General features: G+C 37.9%; 1 protein-coding gene across 1 annotated transcript in view; it reads right to left on the bottom strand.

The window, feature by feature from the left end:
- ACSS3 (acyl-CoA synthetase short chain family member 3) overlaps nt 1-25610 on the bottom strand; it is an 87519-nt gene that overhangs the window by 21569 nt on the left and 40340 nt on the right. The window contains exons 8-10 of the mRNA XM_027653768.1: nt 25319-25470; nt 16762-16865; nt 566-661 (exon numbers count right to left, since the gene is read on the bottom strand). Coding sequence (XP_027509569.1) covers nt 566-661; nt 16762-16865; nt 25319-25470 — 352 coding nt within the window. The remainder of the gene's footprint in view (nt 1-565; nt 662-16761; nt 16866-25318; nt 25471-25610) is intronic.

Genomic DNA, 25610 nt, shown 5'->3' on the forward strand with positions numbered 1-25610 from the left:
TTTCTGCTTTCTGCCCAATTATGTGAGAGCTTTTCCTGAAGATCATCTGATCTTTAATGTAATTATTTTTCAGACTTCAAGTAATTCTTGAAACTGTGTTAAAATCAGGGTTCCCAGGTATTAAAATATTTCTGCACCCTCTGCATGCAAATACCTTCCAGACAATGAGTGCACATCCTTTTCATGTTGGTCCAAAGCCTACCATTTCTCCCAGCTGGAAATAAAAATGCTCCACAAATACTGAAAGATAATGTGCTTAACAACTCTCTCAAATTGTGTTAAAGTGCAGAAGCATTGTGGAGAAGTGTAAACGAGTATTGTGTCACAGTATGTGCTAGCCCTTTCATATCATAAAGGCAGGAGTAGCTGATCAGTTTCCTTGAACATAACTCTGAATTTCTTATTCACAATCACATTCCATGACACAAAAAAGTAGAATTTCCTGTTTCAGGAAGGAGGAAAATGTGTTAGAAATACTGTAATTTGCTTTCGCTACAATTAAGGAGCACTTGCTGAGGAATACAAGCAATGTCCTTTTCTAGTAACATTTTTAGCATAGTATTACCATTATATCCTGGCACAGGTTTTCCTGCCTGTCCGGGTGGAGGTGTTGTAGAGTTTCCCAAACCAATACAGGAAGCAGTAATTGCAGAACCAGATTCTGTTAAGAGAACACAAATATCAGTTAAGGTTGTTCTTAGCTTCATTAGGAATTTATTGGTTCTATTTTTTTTATGCTTAGCACATCAAAATAAATAAAAAAAAATTCCTAGACAAGCAATGAAGATTTAGAATTCAGAGAATCACAGAATATCCTGAGATGGAAGGGACCAAAAGGGATCATAAAAGTCCAACTCTTTGCCCTGCACAGGAGAGCCCCGAGAATCACACCATGTGCCCAAGAGCATTGTCCAAACACCTGCTGAACTCTGTCAGGCTTGGTGCTGTGACCACTTACACAGGGAGCCTGTTCCAGTGCCCAGTCATCCTCTGGGTGAAGAACCTTCTCCTAATATCCAACCTAATTCATCCTTGATACAGCTTCATGACAATCCCTTGGGTCCTATCACTGCTCACGAGAGAGAAGAGATCAGTGCCTACCCCTTCTCTTCCTCTCCTGAGGAAGTTGTAGACTGCACTGAGGTCTCCCTTCAGTCTCCTCTTCTGCAGGCTGAACAGACCAAGTGACCTCAGCTGCTCCTTGTACGGCTCCCCTTCCAGATCCTTCAGTCTGTTTGTACATCCGGGGTTGCCCTGTCTCAGGTGCAGAATCCAGCCCTTGTCTTTGTTACACTTCCTTGTCTCATATCTACTTAATCTGACAAGCACTCTATATTCATTCCAAGTAGCCTGACCCTGCTTCCATCTCTTACATATTTCCTGCTTACACTTGAGAAATGACTTTATTCATCCACACAGGTCACTTGCCCTCTTTGCCTGATTTCTTTCTCATTGGGATGCATCATTCTTGAGCCTGGAAGAAGTGATTCTTGAGTATCAATCAGCTCTCTTGGACCTCTCTTCCCTGCAGAACCATAGGATTCTTCCAAGAAGATCCCTGAAAAGGCTAAAGTTAGCTCTCCTGAAGTCCATGTTACAATCTTACTCGCTGTCCTGCTTCCTCCTTGCCCACTACTGAATTCCACAATCTCACAGTCACTCCAGATGCAAGGCTGCCCTCAACCTCCACATCTCCAACAAGGCCTTCCCTGTTTGTTAGTATAAGGTCCAGGGGCACACCATTCCTTGTGAGATCCTCCACTACTTGGGCTGGAAATTGTCATCAATGCTTTCCAGCAATGCCTATGTCTTCCTAATTATCCCCACAGTTAGGCAGTTAGAAATTCCTCCCTCCTCACCTTCCTCTCCTTCTTCAGATACTTCATTTCACATAACATTTTTATACTACCAGAGTTGTTATTGCAGAAGAAGAATAAAAACTATCAAGTCATATAATAGAGTCTAAGACTGAAAAAAGACCGGTAGCTCTTCACTCTTTCCCTTTACGGAAAAATCTACAGAAATTACTTTTTGCCAAGAGTCACACAAAAATTCTGATATCCACCTTTTCTTTTCTTTTTTAACCCAAATATGCCTTTTTGGCTTTTTGGTGTTTTGACTTTATTTAAAAGAAACCGAACTGCTAGTGATTAATGACTCAAACATTTGACTACCTGCAGTGACCACTCATGTGCTGTAAGAGACTAGACTACTGGTGCAAGGCATTATAGCAAATTATAGCAAAGAAGTGAGAGAAGCCACAGGGAGACAGCAGTGACTAAAGAATTTGAAGAACTGTAAATTCTTAAGGATTCTCTGATTCAGTTTTATCAACTGTCAGAAAGAAGTATAAAATTAAATTAAATTAAATATTATATACAATTAGGTTAGATTAAAGACAGTCCACCATCTTAAACTATAAAAGGTTTTGCCGGCTAATAGTGAAACTTCAAGAACTCTTTCATGCATTGTTTGGTATTTCATTTCACTCCTTACTCCCAAGGAGTATGACAGATGCAGCAGAAAAAATCTTAGTGCTCATAATTATAATTTATTTTTCCTCCATCTGACTGTATTCTTAACTTATTCTTCTTGTGAATTAAGCTATCAGGTGCATAAAGGTGCATAAAGAGTGACAAAATATGGTAAGTGAGTAGCAGGGGTCTATCTTAAAAAGCCCTCAAGAAGTACCAACTTTTACGTGAGTTACACAAGTTGAATGATTCGCAATCAAGATTTTCATAGTTACCTTACAAGGAGTTTCTCAACTGCTTAAAAGCTTAAGTGAAGCTAGGGTAAAGCTAGAATATGCAATAAATCAACTGGAAAGAATTTCAGTTAAGACTTTCTTGCTCAAATGTTATTTAGAGCGACTATCTCTTCTAAAGCATAACCTTGTCCATCAGGCTGCTTACAATTCAGTTTATATTCACATGGCAGCAGATCAGAACAACTTGTTACCTTGAGGTGGGACGGCTGTAAAACATGTTTGTTCATCCCACTAGCGCTCTATAAAACAGAGTGTAAGACCTCTACAAGTTAACTGAAAGAATCATGAAAAATCAACAGTGTTTTTTCACCTATTCTTCACATCCAAGTAAAATTAAATTTGACCTTTCTCACTGGTTAAATTGCACACAGAGACTTAAAAAAGCTCTTCTTAACTGCTTAACTTTATCTACTCAGAAATGGTCATGTAGAAACTTCACTCAGAAAACATGGAAAATGAAGCAATCCATTTTTTAAAAGGTGACTAAGGAAACTAGAAAGATCTATTAATTAAACAGACATTCAGAACAGATATATTTGTACAATAGGACCAGTACATTGCACAAAAATTTAGCTTTTTTTTTTGTTATGATTAGTTGCTGTTGAGTATTTCCACCTGAAGTTCCCCTTATTCTCTACATTCTTTATTGTATAAGAGCACCAAGTGTGCTCAATCAACAGGGCCATACACCCCAGACACCACCAAAAAAGGTTACTGTGTGGAAAACAGCTAAAAAGGACAATGATGTGACAGCCATATTAATTTTCAGTATCCATTATATGAAGAAGGATGATTTTGTATTTAAAATGCACAACTGAACACTGCATGGTTGACTTGAGCTAATTTAATTGTGTATCAGTGAAGATAACTGTAAAAAAAGGTGGTCTCATTATCCTTCTACACTTGCACATTCCCATCTTCCTTTTCCCCACATTTTTACAAAGAATTAGATTGAACTCATTCTTTTTTTTTTTTTTTTTTTTAAAGTATTATTAGTCTTTCTTTCAGCCAGGTTAATTTTTGCCTAAATCAATGCTCTGATTCTGCTTGTCATGCAGCTACATGCATGGTAGGACTGGCCTAAGAGCAGGAGTACAAAGGCAGTGTCAGAGACAAAGGAGGAATGCTCCACTCCCTCTTTCATTGGTGATTTGCCCTTACAGAAGCTTAGACCATTCACAAATCACACACCCAGATAGCCGCTGCCAAGCTATTTATCTCAGTACCTTTCATTTAAAACAGGAATAGTATCACAAATATTTCTTTCCCCCAATCAATTTGTCCATTTAGTCTAATTCATGGCTTATGGTATCACTTTGCATTTTAAATGTTAAATATAACACAGGTACACACTTAAGTGCTTTTATAAGACAGGCCATTTATCTGAAACAGAGCTTTAGCAACAAATAGCTTTCTGAAAGCTGATCTATGTAGTTACTCTATTTTAATTTTGTATTAGATCCTAACCTGCAGTGGTATTAAAGAATGCCTCCCACCTCAGCTGGGACACTATTTCCAGTGTTTAAAAGGAAATACTGCAGTATATTAAGTGTTGCACTAATTAAAGTATATTCTTATTTAAATAATTGGGCAAGCCTTCCCATATTATAGCATTAAAAATGACAGCTTCAAGCCTGCTTGCACAATCTAGAAATTGTGATGTTAGTATTAACCTGACTGTGGAGCCATAGGTACATCAACAGCTGTGTACAGCTATCTGGAAGCAGAGTATTTCCCTCATTTCTTGCAAATGTACAGATGCATGAGATAAAAGAAGATGAAAAATAAGCTAAAGGTATTTGAAAATCTGAAGACCATTTCTCAAAAAAAAAAAAATCCAATTTGTTTAAAAAGTAATATATTTTCTGAAAGTACCTGAATTTCTATGCTTATTCTTAGAATTGAAGAGAAGAATAAGCATGAAGAGAAACCAGCAATTCTTTTCGTATTTTCTAAATGCTTCAAAGCACTTCTAGTCATAATGCCTCTATTACCATGAAAATATATTACACTGGTGAAGGCCAAATACTTCTTGTATAACAGTTCTATTTCTGTATTCAATTCACTTATTTGAAAACATAAAAATTCACGCAAGGTTCCCTTTCACAATCTTATCCAGCCACAGAATGTATTCACAAACTGTGTTGGTTTTTTGGTATCATACATATACACAAGGCCTCCAAGGATTTCAAAGCACATCCAAGTAATATCTCCACAATTAACATACAAATCTAACTAGCTTAGCTAGAGGTTGGTGGGCCGTGACAAATATTAAAACTGAAGCAGGAAATAATTTGGTTATCAGAAACTGGCAAGCTAGTAATGAAGCACCAGAAGTTTATGCATTCATTCTGTAAGTGCACCAAGCTCCGTTGCCTCCAAATGGTATATTACAATGCACATTTTATAAGTTGTCTACAGCAAAATGACAGCCAAGATTAGAGGAGAATAGAAAGCTTTTTGGTCATATTTGGAAGATGTCAGATGGTATGTTTAAAGATGCGTTAAGTCAGGCAATGCATTGAATTAGAATATATTTTCAGACTAAAAATTAATTTCAAATTATTTTCCTTCTACTATGACATCATAACTCACACATGATGAAATACTAAGAGACAAATGGATAATATAAAAAGTAATTACACATCTCAGTACTAAATGTTTACTGTTTAATAATTTTGGGGAACCTTAATATATGTATGCATAGTAATACTGCCAAGATGGAAAATACAGGTAAAATTGCTGTGCAACTCAAATATCTTTATTAGGTCTTTATCAGGGTCTAACATTTTAGAAGCACATTCTACCTTCACTGAGCAGCCCTCAATCCTGCAAAGGATCACTCCATCCATGCACTAGATCCATGCAGCCTACTATTCCTAAATCATCAGGCAAATCATCTACTTTAACCTATTGAGAACTTTATTCTCTGAACAACATAAAAAAGCAGATGCCATGTGACAAGAGATCAGCAACCTGTAACATCTTCACACTCATACAAACTAGAGGTGCTGTCACAGCTCATCTCCTTCAGGCAGATGAGACTCCACTATTCTATTTTAACATACCCATTCCTAAATGTGTCCTCTCTCCTTCTTCATTCTCCTATTCAGTGTACACTAAATATTGTTCATGGTTCAACTCCATAACTTAAGACTGCTTTACAGTTCCTTTATTTTCAATTATCTAAACCACATCAATGAAATTTTAAAAAGGAGGAAAACATTTATAATACTTCATCCATATTAATGTACATCCCTGGCTGCATGTGGAAAGACAATCAGAAAAGATTAAGATTAATAAGCACTAAAAACTCAAGTTAAATGGGAACAGAAAAGCTTAATATATACTTTCCATCAGTTCCAAGTTAGAAAATGTCAGCGCAAATAAGACAGAGTAGCAATGGTACAGCTCATTATGAGTTTGTATCAACAAAGAGCAGTAGCTGACCAGTGGTAAAAAAATCAGAGTATAAGAGAGGAAAAAAGAACCTTCCCAGAAACTTAAAGCACAGAGGTACATGCTACTTTTTTTTTTTCTTTTTTTACCAGAAGGACCTAGTACATTTATTGACTTAACCATGCTCAAATTGCAATAAATACCGTAAGTAAAGAGGATATCCTTTTTTTTTTTTTTCAAGCCACAACACCTTTGCAATGCACATTTCCCACAATATGTGGGACAACTCAAAGCCATGTGAAATGCACATGTGAAATTACCCTAAAATGAGAAACACTCTGGGAGGAGAAAACACACTGTGAAATGGGCAAGACTGTGAACAACACCCAATACCACAATGAACCTATGAAGCTGTAATGATTCATTCAAACCAAAAACACCTTAGAGAATATGTATATAATCCAGACATACCTTCTTTGATGTCCAACACACACAGAAGCAGAACATAGTGGTAAGCAAGACATTTTTGTCATAAAATTTCTCAGCTAAGTGGATACAGCCTAAACTACTGAAGGAGAATCCTCTTCACTTGGATTCCTCAGAGAAAATTCATGAAAAATCAAGACTGTGAGGTGAGCACAGATGACTAATACTAAAATGTTACAGAGGGCAACACAATCAGGGAAGCAACATGACCCATTTTACTAAGCATGTCACGTATCATATATGATGGAGATGCTGAACTGTGTTAGCATGAGCAGAGATTCAATATTTCACCATTTGATGAAGAAGGATTAAGGAGTACATCAATAAAACGTCCAGGTCTGAGCACCATCAGCCTTCAACACCTAACTCTCTTCTCAACCCACCTGAAAGCAGGATGCTCCAAGGTAAGGTTTTCTCAACTAAGCAATATAACCATGTTTTCAAATGAAGGCTCACATACGAAACTTCTATAATTCTATTGTTCGATGTGACTGCCCAAGTAGTTTACATCATAATGAAACACCTTCAACAACAAAAACAAGGTGAGGTAGAAGGAGAGTGAGGCTGAGGAAATTTTGTCTCTGCACTTACAGGACACTTCTAGAATGTACGCACAGATTGAGGACTGTGATGTCCCACACTGAGAATGAGCAAGTTTCCCCACTCTTCCTTCACATCACTGGAATACTGTAACAAAGAGGCACAAGTTCTCTTCACAGGTTTAAGAGTCTGGTTGGCTTCCTCAAAGCAATTTAGCATAAATTACTTGGCTCATTAGAAAACAAGAGTGTCAAATACTAATTCAAATCCATTTCACTCCTTTAGGTTACGTTAAATCATCGTACTATAAAAATTGCAAAAACTATGAATGCTACAATCTCAGGAGAGAAGCAAATCACCAGGATGAGTTAAGAAGAGTTCTTTGATTTTGACAACAGTTGACCAGACAGACACAGAAAAAAATACATACAAGTTCTGTTCCTTTTCCTTTCTCTGAAGTTAATGGTAAAGACAACTGCACAAAATGAGACAGCCACACAGAACTGAAAGGTCAATCTCTGCCTTGGCAATGTCCAAGGCCCCTAAAAAAAACTTTTTCCTCTCTCTCCTTCAATAAGGGCAACCAAAATCCTATTTGAACTAGGTGTCCTAAGATGACATTGAAGGAATGATGAGCTACTGTTACTAGTGATATGCAGTTCACATCTGATTACTAAACAAACCAAAATGGCTGAAACAATCTTTATTTTCATACTGTTAAAGGACAGAATTCAAGTCTCCAGGTGGAGACATGAACTCTTATCAGTTCAGTTATCCAGAAGATAATGCTCAGAGGACTCTCTAATTCAGGGCTGCAGGGCTGCAGAATCTTCTGAAGGGTAATTCCAACTTCTGTAGAACTGTTTTGCAGAACATCAGCTTCCACTAAAAAATATGATTCCAATCTTGACAGGATACACACATCTTTAAAAAGCATGAACTGCATCTACACTGAGGCACCTGATAACTTAAACCAGTAACCTGGACTTGGGAAGAAATTTGTTTCATCTCAGTTCCACATTCCTGATCCCCATAAATCCAGAACTGAATTTCTGTCATTCCAAAAAAATTTTCCAAGAATTGACTCTTTGTTGCAAATTAAATAGCCATCCTTTCTTTAGTTTACCTTTCTGTTGCCTTTGGGTCTGAAAATTTCACAATATTAAAAAATGCACTGGACTTATCTGCACAGTTTTGAATGGGGTAAAGCAGGAGATGACTGAAGAACAAAATCTGGAATCCAATTGTTAGTTGTGGGGAGATGGAGGTCTAGTCTGACAAGGTAATTCACCTAAAGAACAGTTCTGTAGTATAAACCTGGAAAGATAAGCTAACAGAATTCAGTTGCAAAACCCATCTTTCTGCATACTCACATGAAGGAGATCCTGCACAATGCTGCCAAGACTACACAATGGAATCTGAAGAATGCTGCTTGGAGACCACATTAGTAAACTCTTCCTCATACATGATTGCGGTAGGAAGTAGATCATTGAAATATATTACAGTGAGTACATTTAACCATTATTCATATTTTTTACACTGAATTCAATGATACAGTTGTTTTGTTTGTATAGTCCTAATAAAAGATCTGTATAACTATTACTCCTATGTTTAATTACTTAATAAAAGTATGTCCTAATAAAAATATTAAAAAGATAGGATTTGCATGTTTTAGAGGTAAGACAGAGAAAGAAAAAGAAAACGTTAAAAGTGATAGAGTACATTATTAATTGTACTACAGAACTTGGGGAATTCCTACCAGTAAATTTAATCACACTATGTCTCAGAATATCCAAGACTGCAGTACAATGAGCACATAATATAAGGGGTTTTTTCAGCAGTCATAATGCATCAAGCATTATGTGATCTTAGTCCTAGTGCCTGCTGCAGACACCCATTCCTTACTGGATAAGGCAGCCTATTTCCACAAAAATAGAAAACGTGCACAATCTTTTCATAGTTCTGCCTGTTGATACTCAGGGCAACAGTGGATAACTCCAATTCGAACCTACTACACTTGCACATTCTGTAACTTTGATTTCCATAGTACACAACAAAAAGTTCTATTGAAACATGTCTCTTGGCAGAGACTTTATGCAACTCAAATTTTATCATTGAATTTTCAGCTTCAGTTCTGTTTCATCTGAATTTTCCTACACATCCCCAAAGAGTCTGAAAATGTTTTTATTTAAAAATATAAAAAAAAAAGTCTTTACATCCTATACTTATTATGAAGAAATTGAAATTTAACATTTTTTTCAAAATGTCAAAAGTGATGTAGCAGTTTAATTTTATTTCTTTTTAGTACAAAATGCTGAATAGCTAACATGAAAGCAGCTGAGAATGTTAAACACAAACTTTCAGAGCTTTTATGCTTCTGACAGCTTGTCACAACCTCCTGGCTGTTACCCCTTTTTTCTTCTAGAACTCAAAGCTACCTCCAAAACCAAGGTAACCCAAACTCACACTTCTTTGTGTATTGAGGCTTTTCCCTCAGGATAAGCTATGAGACATAGCAGGTACAACCCAAACACTGTTTAGGCTACTTCAAACAGATTTGGCAAGGTGCCCTGTAATTTATTACCTCAACACTGAAACAGAGCTACTCTATCATTTCCTTAAAACATAACTGCACAGAGAAAATAAGGTCCAAAGTGCATTCCTGTTTCCTTTCAGACAAGGTATCAAAAACGTGTAAATATGACAAGAAAATTTATCTCTGAACCAAGAAAAAAGCTGTTTTCTGAAACTGAATTTAAGACCTCCTGGATAGCTTGGGGCAAGATACTTGTCCTTCTCAATTTAATGTCTGCAAGACTGGAATAACTGTACTTATTTCATAGGGGTGTTAAAAGAATTAATTGCTTGTGTTTGCACAACTACTTTGAAGATGAAAATTGCTATTTAGGAGCTAAGTGTCAATTCATATAAATAAGCAGAAACTAAACACGTGCACAAAACCAAAACAAGACTATCCTCTCTCCATGTACAGCTGAGTACAGGATCTGAAAATACCATTCTTTCATCCATTACCACACCTCCAAGGAAAACAAGTTCTTAGTAGTCCTTACTGTCTCAAATCCTATTTGCTACTCATTGATCCTGTGACTTTATTTCCCAGCTTGTAAGATGTACTTACTATACTTGTAACACAAATATGAATATTTAAAATTTGGGTTATTGGTGAAGGTGGACTGACACAAATGACACAAAGCCTGTCACGACCAGGCTTTCCAGGTGTAGTTGCTTTAAGTCCCTTAATGAAAGCTGTCTTCTGTTTTAAAGTACTGCTTCAACTCACAGTGATTTCACATACTCTATAAACCTTTCAAGGATAAAATGAAAGAAATCATTATGGACATTTCTTTGTGCATACTAACTTATTTCTAGTTTCAATATATGGTAAAGGGGCCAAAAGCTTTGAAGATACCTTACTAAACCTGAAGAAGGAAGAGGTTCAAACTCCTTTTCCATTTTATAATACTTTTGTTGGTCAGACTTTTGTTTCCCTGCACTCATACTCATGTCCATCTCCAAATGATGACTCAGTCGCTTCTCATCTCTACAAAGGTTATCTTTTCCTTTCTTTTCTCAGTCATTAACAAGGGAATAGAAGTTACCCTGTCATACAAGAAACACTCATTACCCATATACTGGATTACTCTCCTCCTCCATCTTCTCAGTTGAAAGAGCCAAAAACTAAGACATAACTGCATAAGTAAGATCTACAGTATTCAGGCAAAATCAAGATGGCAACATTTCTCACAGTTTTGCAATGCTCTTTTTTGGAAGAATGCAGATAAACATAACCTTGGGGAATAAGTACCAATGTGTCAGAATATCAAAGGTCAAAAGCATTTTCATGTGTAGAAGTAAGTTAGAAGCTTTCAGTCTCAAACCCCAGCAATTTATAACTTCAGTTGCAATTTAACTGCAAAAAAAGGTAATTTCTTTTGTTATAAGAAGATGTATTTTAAAAATGTATTAGTTCTACACGCAATAGCTAGCAGTCTTGACTTCTTGCCAGAAGTGATTAGGGTTTCTTATTCTCTGATTTTAGTTGTCATTTTTTATTTTAGAGATAGTTCAGAAAACTGTCATTTCTGAATTTGTGGGTCCTCTATTCTGTCAGCAGTCACTAACCTTGGATATTTCTAATGAAGTGAAACATTTACTTATCTACTCTGTAAAATATTTCACATTCAGTATATACACCTTTAACCTCATGTACTGAAATCCAGTACTGTTCGATTGAAAAGGCTTTTCCAGCACAGAAATCCACTTTCAATGTTTTGCCAAGTGACAGACGCAGATAAATGTGACAGAACTGCTTGTTTTTTCACAGTTAATGGGATACATTTTGTATTCTGCTGAAAAAGGGGTGAGTGAACAGCAGAAGGGAAGGCTGCTTTCACCTGGTGCCCTGGCTGCTGTGCTCGAGGACAAGAGACGCATTTCAGAGGGAGGAGGACAACCTTTTTTCCCCCCCAGCATTTGAGCATGTTAATCTCAAGGAAGTCCAGGAAAACATGACAGTGTGGGCAGAAGTATTTCTATTTCATCTCACTTACCAGACCTGACAGTTTTCTATTTTAAAAATTATACAGATCTAGTTTATTAGCTTGTATTCTATTAAGCACTTTTTCCTATGCCTGGGAGGCAAGGAGGGGTGCTGCACTTTATGGGAGAGGGGCCCTGCCTTGTCATAGGTCAGATCAGGATCCAGGCGACAACTTATGGGTGACGACCAGCAGCAGTCAGACTAACATCTGTGCTGTTTCAGTGGGTATCTGCTGAAGACCTCCGGACCAGGATGAGGCCTGTAGATGAAGCCTTCTCCAAACAAATGGAAGAAGTCTCACATTCACAGGTTTTTGTCCTGATATGGAGGACTTTAATCACTCTGGTATCTTCTGGAAGGAGAACACAAATCCAGACTTATGCATTGATGACAACTTCCTGACAAAGGTGATCAAGGAGCCAATATGCTTAGAAGAATTCCATGGGATGCAAAGCGAAGAGGGTTGCAGGAGAGCTGACTGATATGCAAGAGTCATTTCCTAAAGCTCAACAGAAGTCCATCCTGACAAATAGGAAATCAAAGGCAGGAGGCCTAAATTGATGAGCAACGAGTTTCTGGTTGAGCTCAGACACAGAAAGGAAGTAACAAGAGGTGGAAGCAGAATGACCCATAAGGACTTTAAAAATGCTGTCCAACTGTGCATGATGGGGATAGGAAAGCCAAGACTTATGTGAAGTGGAATCTGGCAAAGGACATGAAAGACAGTAAGAAAGGAAACAGACAGAAAACATGATCCTGCTGCTTAACAGGGCATATGATCTGGCAGCAAAGGGCACAGAGCACAGAAAAGGCTGAGGTACTGAACGCCTTCCTCATCTCAGTCTAATCTGCTAAGATTGACTTTCAGGATTCCCAGAACGCCAAGACTGAGGGAACTACAGGCTGGTCATCCTCACCTCAGGCCCTGGGAGGGTGATCAAGCATGGAAAGCACTTCCAAGCACACGAAGGACAATAAGGTGATCAGAAGTAGCGAGCATGGATTTATGAAGGGGAAATAACATGTAATCAACTTGATTGCCTTCTACAATGAGGTGACTAGCTTTGTGGATGAGGGGAGAGCAGTGCATGTTGTTTACCTCCACCTTAATAAGTTTTTTTACAAAACTTCCTGTAACGTTCTCAGATAAGGTGACAAAGTATGGGTTAGATAAATGGACAGTAAACTGTCCACTGACTGATGGCACAAAGACCCATTGAAGGCAAATCACTAATGGTGTACCCCAGAGGTTGATAACGAGGCCAATACTACTTAACTTGTCCATTAATTACCGGGACATATTATCCAGAGAAGTACTGTGCCCTCAGCAAGTGTGCAGAAGACGTAAAACTAGGAGAAGGGGCTGATTTATCAGATGGATGTGCTGCCATTCAACGCATTTCAACAGGCTGGAGAAATAGGTCAACAGGAACCTCATAAAGTTAGACAGAGAGAAATGCAAAGTCTGGCATCACTAATATATAACCCCAGCACCACTACATACTGGGGACCAGCCAGCTGGAAAGCATAGAATCTGCAGAGAACGACCTTGGGATCCTATTGGACAGCAAGATGACCATGAGGTAGCAATGCTTCCTCACAGCAAAGAAGGCCAACAGCATCCTGGGCTGCAAAAGGAAGAATGTTGTCATCACATTGAGGGAGATGATCGTTCCAGTCTTATTCAACTTATTTATCGACAACCTGGACAAAGGGATAGAATAGACCCTAAGCAAGTTTGCTGATGATACTGGGGGGGAGTGTTGGATACATCTGAAGGCTGTGCTGCTGTTCAGCAGGACCTTGGTAGGCTGGAGAGTTGGGCAGAAAGGAACCTAATGAGGTTCAATAAAGTCAAGCGCAGGGTCCTGCAGCTGGCCAAGAATAACCCCAAGTACCAGTACAGGTTGGGGGCTGACCTACTAGAGAGCAGGTCTGCAGAAAATGACCTGGGAGTCTTGGCGGATGACAAGTTAAGCATGAGCCAGCAGTGTGTCCTCGTGGCCAGGAGGGTCAATAGTATCCTAGGGTGCATCGGGAAGAGTGTGGCCAGCAGGAGCTGATCCTCCCCCTCTACTCTGCCCTAGTGAGGCCACATCTGGAGTACTGTGTTCAATTCTGGTCTCCACAGTTCAAAAAGATAAGGAGCTACTAGAGATAGTCCAGCAGAGGGCCACAAAGATGATGAGGGGTCTGGAGCATCTCTCTTATGAGGAGAAACTGCTGGAGCTGGGCCTGTTTAGTCTAGAGAAGATTGAGAGGAGATCTCACCAACACATATAAATATCTCAAGAGGATGGTGCCAGACTCTTTTCAGTGGTGCCCAGAGACAGGACAAGGAGCAATGGCTATAAACTAAACCACAAGAAGTTCTACCTCAATATGAGGAAGAACTTTACATTGAAAGCAGTAGAGCACTGGAACAGGCTGGCCAGAGAAGTTGTGGAGTCTCCCTCTCTGGAGACATTCAAAACCCACCTGGGCATGTTCCTGTGTTACCTGCTCTAGGTGACCCCGCCTTGGCAGGTGAATTGGACTAGATGATCTCTGAAGGTCCCTTCCAGACCTGTCTATTCTGTAATTCTGTGATTTCTCTCCACTCAGCACTAGGAGGGCCACATCTGAAGGGGCCAGTTATGGGTTTCCCAGTACAAGAGATGCAACTAGTGGAGAGAATCCAGTGAACAGCCAAGGAAAAGGAAATTTTTTATACACAAAGAGGGTGAGAGAGCTAGGACTGCTCAGTCTGGAGAAGGCTCAGAGGAAATGTTATTAACGTGCTTAAATACTGGATGGGAGGCATCCAGTATTTACGCATATTGAAGAAGCAGCAGTCAGACTTCTCAGTGGGCCAAGGACCACTTACAGGACAAGAGGAAATAGGCACAAATTAAAAACAGAATATTCCCTCTGAGCTCAAGAAAATATCTTTTTACTCTGAGAGCAGTGAAACACTGGCACAGGTTGGCCAGAGAGGTTGGGGAATCCCTATCCATAGAGATACCCAAAACTGGACAGGATCCTGGGCAATACTCTCTCTGACCCTGCTTGAGCAGGGGGGTTTAACTAAACAACCTCAGGAGATCCTCATCAACCTCATTGACACTGCAATTCCTTCTTCCTTCTTTCTCCTTATCCCTTGAAACTCAGTTCTCTGATAAGAACTCTGACTTAGTAAATTTTTTCCTGCTGAAGGCCTTGCTTATATTCAACAACTCACATTCCTACAGAAATCACTTGGGTCTTCCTTCTAATCAAATTATTAAATGCTCTCAGACAATGTATTTGAAATGGCCTTAGCTCATTAAGTCCTGCTACAATTTAATTTAAGAGCATGCCATGAATATTAAAATCAAGAAACACTGCTCTGAGCTGGGCTCTTGTTCTTTTTTGAAAAATCTCTCAAACACAGTTTTACTATGAGTTCAATTACATCCACATGCTTCTTTTAGGGACTCTCATTGATACTTTTGATACTTGAGATACCCTGAGATTAGCTCAGTTCATCAGAGCATGGTGCTAATAACAACAAGGTTGTGGGTTTGATCGCAGTATGGGCCATTCGCTTAAGATTTGGACTCACTGATCCTTGTGGGTCTCTTTCAACTCAGAATATTCTGTGAAGGTCTGTGAAGGTTCTATGCCTGAACGAATGAGATAACATGGAACTCTTGCACTAAATATTTTGCACTAAATGCCAAAGCTATAGACAATTTTATATATATCTATATATCTGCATAAATGTAGACAGATAAAATCACATACAGTAATATTGCTTATTGAGAGTTCAGTAGTCAAAGATATTATTTGATCTTTTAATCTTTTTCAGAATATTGTTCATTTTGCATCACTCAGGCCTGCTTTTGCCTAAAGACATTAGGATCATAGAAAACTGAGCAAAATATAAGTCTCATCTCTCAAATTAATCAGTTAATTAGCAGATTAAATCAATATTACATAAAAAATGGCACTATCTTCCAGTACTTTTTCAGTATTTATCTAAGACTGGGGTGGGGAATGTCCCAGTGTTATGGACATTTAGGGATATTTAGGGACATTAGGCATTTTAAGCCTCCTCAACTGATTTAATTACATAATAGATAGACAAACTAAATAGTTTCCCACTTTTATTCTAATCTTATCTGACCCATCATGGCAGAACCTCAGAAGGTTTTTCTTCAGAGAGAGAGACTGAGAGAGAGAGAGAGAGAGAGAGAAACCACAGACTCAAAATGATCCACAGAAAATACAACAGGTATTCTTGGAAGGGAGCAAAGGAGGGAAGAAAGGACAGAGCTGCTGTGATACATTTCCTTAGTTCAAATAGCAATACTGTGTATAAGAAGCAAAATCCTAATCTTTTCTTGTAATAGTAAAATTTAAAAATACTTGAATCCATAGTTATAAAGAGATACATTTGATCAAGCCTTAATCCAGAATTCAACTGGGATTTTTGCAAAGTTACACATAGATTGGTACACTGATTCCTTCATTGCAGTCTAAGTACCTAATCCTCCTCCAGTGAAATAAACAGAAGGCACTCCAAAGCAATCACTAGAAGTTGAATGACATCCATACAGAACAATATTAAAGACCAAGGAGTCTACTCTGCTGCAGATTGTTTGGTTTTAATTACACAAAATTTATGTGGAAAAAACTTAAGCTAAGCCTTAAATAGCAAATTTTCTGTCAAAACAGTCACAGATGCAAACAATATAAAATCCACCCAGAAAAAAAATGGATGCAACCCTTTTTTAAAAGACATTTCACAAAATACCTTTTTTCCTATATAGCTTTTAAAAATGCTGTGTTCTAAATGTATCCTGAAGTCACTTCTCAGACCACTTCCAAAAAATATTCCTCCTGCTTGAATTTTTATTTTCATGCTTCATCCTGCCTACTTAAATATTCATGGAAAGAAATAACAGTTCTACCTGCAGAGTCAGAAAACAAGTCTGAAAATCTCTCCTCACTGTATTTATTAACAGTATTTTAAAACACTCACCAGTTTGCCACCAGTGGTCCAAGACAGGTACCTTGAAAACTTCTTTTGACCATTTTAGCGTGTCCACATCACAGTGCTCGCCAGCTACAAATAACGTTCTGAACCTTTAAATAAAAATAAATAACGTATATATCTTGATCTTGATGTGCAAAGAAAAACAAGATAACAGATAAAATAAATGCCTCTGGTCACCGTTCCAGATAAAGGGAAAAGATGAAGGGGGGCTCTTAGTCTTGGTATGCTCCTTCCTTCTAAGTAACGATTAGAATATTTGCAGTATTAATTTATGCTACTTAATACTTCATCATGTAAAAGAAGCTTTATGTTCTGAATGCAAAGACACTGGGAGACCAGAGGCAAACAACTGTCAGTCAAAATAAAAAATAATCAAATGTACGTAGGAACTAGGTAGATATCCACTAGGCAACACACAGGAATGAAGTATCAAAAAAGAGTCAGAAAGATTTATCAAAAAAAGCAGTAAAGAAATACACAGAACTAAAAGGAAATACCTGTAGCATAACTCTTAGTTTTACATTGTTAATAATGTTCCATTTCAACATATTTTAGTATTTTTTGAACTGTTGAGTCATCTTTTTATAGGCATTTGGAAATGAGTTGTGGGGGAAACAACAGGATAAAGCCATTTTCTTGTGGTGAAGCAGGCTATATATACATAAATAAAAAAAAATAAACTAATCCTACTAGTAAATGACAATCAGAGAAGCACTCAGCACCAGACTTCAACTCATCTGACTGAACCTTCCACAGCCGACTCTGGCAAAGAAGAGACGCAATGCCTGGCAGTCCTGACAGATGGGTTCTGCATGTTTGCACCACCAGAATCGTCTTCCTAGAGAGATGGTGGATGCCCTGCACCTGTCAGTGTTTAAGAGCCATTTCAACAACGTCCTTAGTAAAATGTCTCAGCTTCTGGTCAGCCTTTAAGTGGTCAGGCAGCTGGAGCAGATTAGTGCTACAGGTCCCTTCAAACTGAACTACTCTGTTCTATAGTCATGGATACTCATGGCACTGGCTGGACACCACCACCCAATAAGAAGATACTAAAGATAAGAATCATTTATGATCTTGTCCTTACAACGCTGAGAAATAAATAAGCAATCCTCTTCACATAAAACACAGAACTTTTAATTCATGTTCATGATGCAGAGATGAAATGTCCAGCCAAGTATAATCAGATAAACTGCCGATTTATATTCAATACTTTCTCATTAGTACATTCCTAGTTTTGTTGTCTGTATTGTTGACAGCAAGATTTCCACAGGGAGCATGTTATTTGTCTAATTGGCTTTTACTATCCAAAAAATATGTCAATGCTGAACTAGTAGTTTTCTGGGCATTCTCTATAGTCCACAAAGAATAAGAGGCAACTTTAGAGAGTAATTTATCTTTAAGAGACTCAAAAGGGTAAGGTTTACTTATTATCTAACAAAAACCAATGAAAACCAAAATGAAACAAAATCCAAGGCCCTTGAGCAACATTGACACATGACTAAGACACAGGATAGAGACTTGGTTAAGCTACTGTTTAAAACAATAGCAATAGATATAGCTATTAAATTATTGCATTATTACTTCGGATGAATTTTCCTGCATCTCAGAAAAAGGATATTAGGAATGTCTTAAAATTTCAGATATTGCTATTTTGCTGCACGCTTCAATGTGTTCCTATTTAAGCAAGATTTTGAAACAGAATCATCTATTCGAGAAGTAATATCTAAACCAGAGGGAAATCAAAGACATAACTTCTCTTTTCATTTTACAGATAAATCACAACAGACTGCACCTCCTTCCCTGGAAGACTGGCATGGCAATCTGAAACACTTCAACCACATTAACACCTGTTTGTAACCACCAAGTGCAATCCTGCCATGAGGTATAATGTGAATCCTGACTGCAGAACTGCCTTGCACACAGCCAACTGTGACAGGCCACAGGGTGGGGGCTCATGCCTTCCCTCTCCCAAATTCTCCCTATATGGCATACTACCAAAAAAGACAAGAGGCAAACTTAGATTCAGACTCCACATCAGAAGAACTGTGTTTACTAGCAAGGGACCTCTTTCTTCAAGTGTACAGGTATACACTCTACAAGCAACTAAACATTTCACAAACACAGGAGAAACTGCAGACACACTCTGCCAAGTACTGCATCAATCCCCCTTAGGCTTCCAAGATGACAGAATGTTTAATTATATGAACAGAGCTTCATCAGACCCTGGCATTAAAAATACTTCTCCAAAACGTTCCCTTGTTAGGATTGCAGCACCCTCTCCCACTGCCAGATCAATGTCACTGACATTTTGTTTCACTTCAAGTCTTCCCTCTGTCCATTTTGAATGAAGACAACTGCTGAACAAAAGACCTGGCTCTTGTCCTTCAGAAGTGGACACAATTTGCACTGATTTTGTAAAACCTGTAGACTTGGGGCCACAAAGGGAGGGAATTCTTAGATATTGTGGGCATGAAACAAATTTCCCTTCAGAGTCATGTAATTTAGAGAGAAAACTATGAGATTCATCTTTCCATGGAAATGAAATCCAGGAAGCAGATTAGGAAATTATGAGAAAAATCAGAGCACGTAACCCAAAGGTGTCAGAAATGAGAAAGAGAAATGCACAGCTCAGCCTGTCTGACCACAGAACTGAGAGTACCTCTAAGAGAGAAATTACAGATTTCCCTATAGAGACCACAGACATCCCATAACAAGGCTGCCCAAACCAAGGAGCATACTTTAAATATTCACACTCCATTCTCCAACAGAGGACAGACACATGCTGATAGCATAAAATGCAGCCCTTCACAGGGTAAGGACTAGTGACCCACTCACTGTGTAGATGCAAGGCAGGAGAATGTACAAATTAAAGCAACATCTGGAAAAAGCGTAAATAAAACCTGTGATGAAACATCGTAAGTGTAACAAGCCATGTGCCCTAAAACTGTGATAGTGACGCTTGGCCTAGACATGAAAAATTTAACGACTTTATTGTCTTTCAGATCCATTTACAGATCCATAATTAGAGGAAAAAAACATCCACAAGCAAAAGATTAGAACTAATCACCAACATAGGGACTCCTGCACCATCTAGAACCTGAGAATGCTCTTACCTGTCGCAGAAACATTCATAGCCATATTAATAACTTCAGCCATAATAACCATAATAATAACTTCAATACAGATAAGTCAACTTACTGCACATCTAGTTACAAACTTAGGAAGGTCAAAAGATCTTGAAAAATATTACCATATTGAACTTGAACATGTAGATGAAAGAATTCAACCTAATTTCAGAACAGGACCCTCCTTTCTGACACTCCAACAGGGCTTGGAGTGGCTTCTTACTTGGAATCGAAGGCAGGAGGTCAAATGCATAAGCAGCTATCACATCAAATAAGCAAATTTTTCTGTACTCATAAATACTCAACATCATTTTGGTAAACGGCTTTCTGAGCACACTGGAAGATACTGATTGTAATGAGTGTGACCCCAATCAATATCTTGCACCTGAATGCTTTTAATTGTAAAGCACAAGCCATTGCTGACAATTATAGTCAATAGCTAACTAGAATTCTAACACAAATAAAAGTTTATGGTAGAAAAAAACAAAACATTGTTTAAGTAATAACCATAAATATGTATTTTATGAGACTTTTCTAAGACTCATGTTCATATGCAGGGTACTCCCGTCAAGCAGTGTATGTAAATTCTGCTCGATTTATTTTATATGGAAAATTCCATCCTTAGGCATGTTAAAAACAACATTCCAGCTACAATTTAAAAATTAGATTAATGAATGCATTAACTTCATAAAAAAATGAAAAATTCTGTTAAGTGTCCTTGTTTTAAAACAGGGCTATTAAAACAGCAGAAACATAAAAGACTTGATGAAAAAGTTAAGATACCTTCTTATCCCCTGAGCCAAAAGCAGAATTCCTCTCTTCTAAACTACCAGCTCTAATAATCACATTTAACAATCTGCAGGTCAAGATCAACTTTGTGTTGTGAAAAGAAGAAAAATTAGCTCTGCGGCAAATTTACAGCACAAAAACATCAAAAAGAGTATCAGAGCAAAGTGCCACAAGCCTAACAAAGCACAAGAACTATGGAATTATTTTCTCTATCAAACAGTATAGCAAAACAAGGAATGGCAATGGTTATATAATGTCCCACTGAACAATTTTTAATAGTCCACTTAAACCTTCAAAGCATGTCAGTGCACCTCCTACTGCAATCTACCACTGCAATGCACTTAATTGAGAAGAAAGGTCTTTAAACCTCTCTGTTAAATAAATATGTCCTCAGCTGTTCTGAAAATCTACATTTCTAACATAAAATTCAGCACACTCAGGCTTTTAGGCCCTGTCCAAGAGTGCAGCAGAGGACAGATCAATGTCCCTAACGATCCTGGTGCAATCTAAATTGTTCAATACAGCATGTACATTTTGGTGTCAGTCTAAGCACAAAAGAAACCACACCTCCAAACCATTTCCCAAAAGCAGGAATATTCACATGAGTAATAATCTGAGCTTCACTTTTCCAAATCAAAAGATCATGGAAGTTTTGGGTTTTTCTAATTCTGGATTGCACATACTAGGTTAAGGTACGTTTTCTGGCAAAAAAACCCTCTATCTGCATCATATTAAACAAGATTTTTTTCCTAAAAAGACAACAACAAAGGTTCATTTGCACTTCTTAACATACACTGGAAATAAAGAACTCTTAGTAAATTTTAATGCACCTGGAGTCTACAGACATATATATATATTTAAGCATGTAAAATATAAACCCATTATTTTCAGATCCTTCTGATTTTTCTCGATTGATGGGTTTGTTCATTTCCCTCCCTGAATAGATTTTAACTTGGCCACGAGTATCCAAGCACTGGAGGTTTGGGTGACAGAGTCAAGAGGGACACAGAACACAGCTGCAGCTCAGCTCCTTCTCACTGTGTGGGCGAGGGAGAGCCCCACAAAGGCTCTTCATGAGCACAGCTCAGGACTCCAACAGGAACAGCCACACATGATCTACAGCAGCACAGAGTAGGGGGCAGCAGGCAGAACTGCATAATGCACTTCAATTGTCCCAAATTCTGTGCCTTAATCACATATCCTCTAGCAGCATGTGTGAAACATCAATTCTATGACAAAATATTTCCTTCTTACAGTTTTGAATTTTCCTCTTTAATTTCACATCCTCTTGTTTGTGTGTTATGAGACAGATAATGGGAATTTCTAATCTACTTTATATTCATTATTTCTGCACAGTTTTCATGCAGTCTCATATTTCTTTCAAAAGCAAGTGCATTAATATCTAGTATCAGATGAACAAGCTAGAATCTCTAAATTCTCATGATACAAAATGGCAGACCATTTCTCAACAGATGAAAAGTAAAGAAAGCAAAGTAGACTATGGGACACAAATGGCAAATTGTAACTTCTACATTAATCTAATCTGCTGATTTGTTGCCCCCATTTCATGCAAAACCATCAGTTGCCAATCACTTGGAAATCAGAGTGAACCAGCTCATAACAATTATGTCAATTACAGGACAAGGTGTGATTCTAAATATGGGAAGAGTTAATGGCTTGGTGTTATGAAGCTACCTCAGAAGACGAGAATGGATTCAAAGAGCTGAACAGAACATGCTCAGGTAGATGAGGCTCATGGAATTTGGATGTTACTTGTTTTTCAAACACAACAGGAAGCAGCCTGTTCAGCAGCACTGGATGTTATCAAAAGCTGTGTCTTTAGATCCCCTACAAATATGTGGTTGAACAGGGCCTTTGTCCTACACTATTATAAATTAAACATCTCTTTTACTGCTAAGCATGAGCCGTGTTTAAGACACATTTTGTGTCAAAAGCAAAAAAATGTCAAGATTTGATTGCAATAACCACAAGGAATTTAAAGCATACACACTAGAACCTTTAGAAACCTTACCTATAGTTTTGTGCAGAGACCAGTGATGCCAGAAACATCAGTTCTTAACAGAAATTTTTTTAACTTATGTCATTTCAAAAGAACACAAGTCTTTTTATAACTCAATTTACTCCTGTAAATCAAGTACTCTCTTGTATACTGGAAGCTGGCATTGCCTACCAACTCTTTTCCTTAACAGTAACAAACTCTCTTTTTTAACACTTTTTTTTTTAAGTGATACTGACCTTTATTACTTTTTTTAACACAATTTCTCAGGAATGAAATGTACCATGGTGGAAATCACTTTCTGGAATGCATTCTTGGATGTGGAGGCTCTAAAGTAAGGATTCACTTTAGCCCAGGTAGCAGAAAGATACCTTGTTTCTAAGATTCTTCACCAGAAAGAAGAAAGCATCATAGATCGAGTAAATGAACTAAAAGTAAGACTGATTTCAAAGTGATTTAGACAGAATTCCCTTGTCTTTGAATAGAGAACTCCATCCAAGTAACAGCCAAACACCAGTATTTTCCTAGAATGGAAATTTTAATCATCTGCTGGACTTTCTTAACAACTGCACTTACTAGATATTAAATGTTGCGTTAGAAGGTTTCGTAAAGAGATGCCACGTCCCACTGAACAACGCAGTCCAAAGATCAGTGAATTATGAGACAACTAAATTTGCAGACAAGTGGAGAAGCTCATTCCATATGCATTGAAAAGGAATGATGAAATACCTCTTTATATCTGTGGCAACTGATTTCGGCAAGGAGACTTATCTGGAATTCTCATTTGGTCAGAAAACACAATGACTTACAAAGCAGGCTAGCAGATTTCCCATTAAATGAATACTCTAAAGACAGACTAAGTTATTTAAGTAATTGCCTAAAAAATGCCAAAGAACAGCAATTAAATGTTCTAGCATCTGAATCACTTTCTTGTTAATAAACATCCTAGAAGAATAGTGCAGTAGTGTCTCAAATGAACTTGTTTTGTATTTCAAGGAGGGGTAAAGATTGATGATAGCACTCAAAACAGATGTAAGAAAGTAAGATGAACTTGTAATGAATACTTCAGGAATAAAATCAGCTTACTAATGATGTCTCAGAGATTTTTTTTGGATTTTTATCTTTTATAGATTTTAGAAGTAGATGTGTAGTGAATGTAGATTTTAATGTAACTGTATTATATTCCTTACCCTGCAGCATAACGTTTACACATACCCAACCCTACTACCCCATTTCATATCAATTCCTCTAAAATTCCGTTAGCATGTTTAGTCTTCTTTTCAAGGCAGAATTGTAGAAAAACACCTTAAGGCCTGGACCAGAAGATATCACACAGACACAGAACTTTGGAGGAACTCCAAGGACTGTACGTGCTGTGAAGAAGATGACGATGAGGAAGAAGGGGTCCCAAATGCCCCCAGACCCAACTCCTGAAGGGGCGTGTCACGGGTCAGAACAGGGCAGAACCGGGGGTGGATAGACCTGGAATTGGATGGACCTTATTATAAAATCATAGAATCACTGTCCGAGCACGCTCGCGTGGTATGTATTCCTCTAGGCCTACGGACTCATTAAAGGACCTGCTCTCTTTATCTTATACACTAAATTGGCCTGAGTCTTTTTCTCCGCAGTCTTTTAGGCAACACTAATCATAAACTTTCCTGAGCAATTAAGAATGTGGAGGTCTAATGAAACTACATGGTTTTGCATCTTCCCCTTCTCTTTGGATAGGGGCAATAACAGATGTTCTTGTGACTGAACACTGTCTATACAGTCTGACACAGTCTATTTGATGCTGAGCAATTTATTGAACTTCAAGATTTGATATGGCCCAAATCCACATATTTTCCATTTTTAGAATGTTTACCATAAGATACAGAAACTTGGTCTGTAGAAGTACTAAACACACCCAGATCCAAGTCACTGTGACAAGCATTTTATTAACATAATAGTAATAACACATTTTAACCATATGATGCTAAGAACTTTGAAACATGAGTAGTTCAGTGGTTCAGGCTGGATATTCAAAACTAACAGAAGACTTTGATCTTAATCTCTCTGTGCCTCAGCTTCCCATGTGCAAAATACAGATAATACCACTCTCTCATCTCACAGGGGATTTGTGAAAATGAATTCAATCATGATTTTGAAGCATGCTGATAAACACCTTAAAACCAGTACAAGATAGCAAATAGCACATAATCATAAAAAATAATAAAGTTATGGGGAGGACAAACAAAACATTGACTAGCTTCTGATTAAACAAATACTAAAGATTCTGTGCACTCAACAAAATGAGAAGTTATGTGGGAAACAGTACCGGCTCACGTAATCCAATACTGTATTACAGGGTATAAACACAGTGGAGTAAAATTTAGGATGGATGAGAAATCCTAACTCAGTAAAAGCTCTTTATGTTAGAGTCATAGATTTTTTAACAGCTTTCATCTCCTCTGACTATCAATATAAATTTATAAGCAAATAAACGTACACCTAAATTTTCAAGAATATATTAAAATGCTGCTCTACAGAGGTGGGCAGATACTCCATTATTCTTAGTTCATCCAGCTTATTTCTGGAAGAAACTGCTTCCAGTGTATCCTTAGTTCACCTTTTCAGAGAGTACTGCTTTCCCAAGGTTGCCTCAGGGTCCTGCTGACGGATTGCTCTAATTGCAGTTGGTGAAGTAAAGAAGGCAGCTACTTCATGCTCTGCTAGCACACGGAAATAGGCACCAGCATCTGGCGTTCCCACAGGCTTCCCCTATGGAGAGAATAATTTAAAATGTCACAGAATAAAAATACATCATAATTCCTTGACAGTTCAAGGCTTGAACACGTAACAGTAGTGGTAGCACAGCAACAGAAGTAATATCAAGTAAGACTTTGAAAAATAATAACACT

Source organism: Corapipo altera, unplaced genomic scaffold (genome assembly GCF_003945725.1).
Source record: "Corapipo altera isolate COAL_440 unplaced genomic scaffold, ASM394572v1 1, whole genome shotgun sequence".
Classification (NCBI taxonomy): Eukaryota; Metazoa; Chordata; class Aves; order Passeriformes; family Pipridae; genus Corapipo; species Corapipo altera.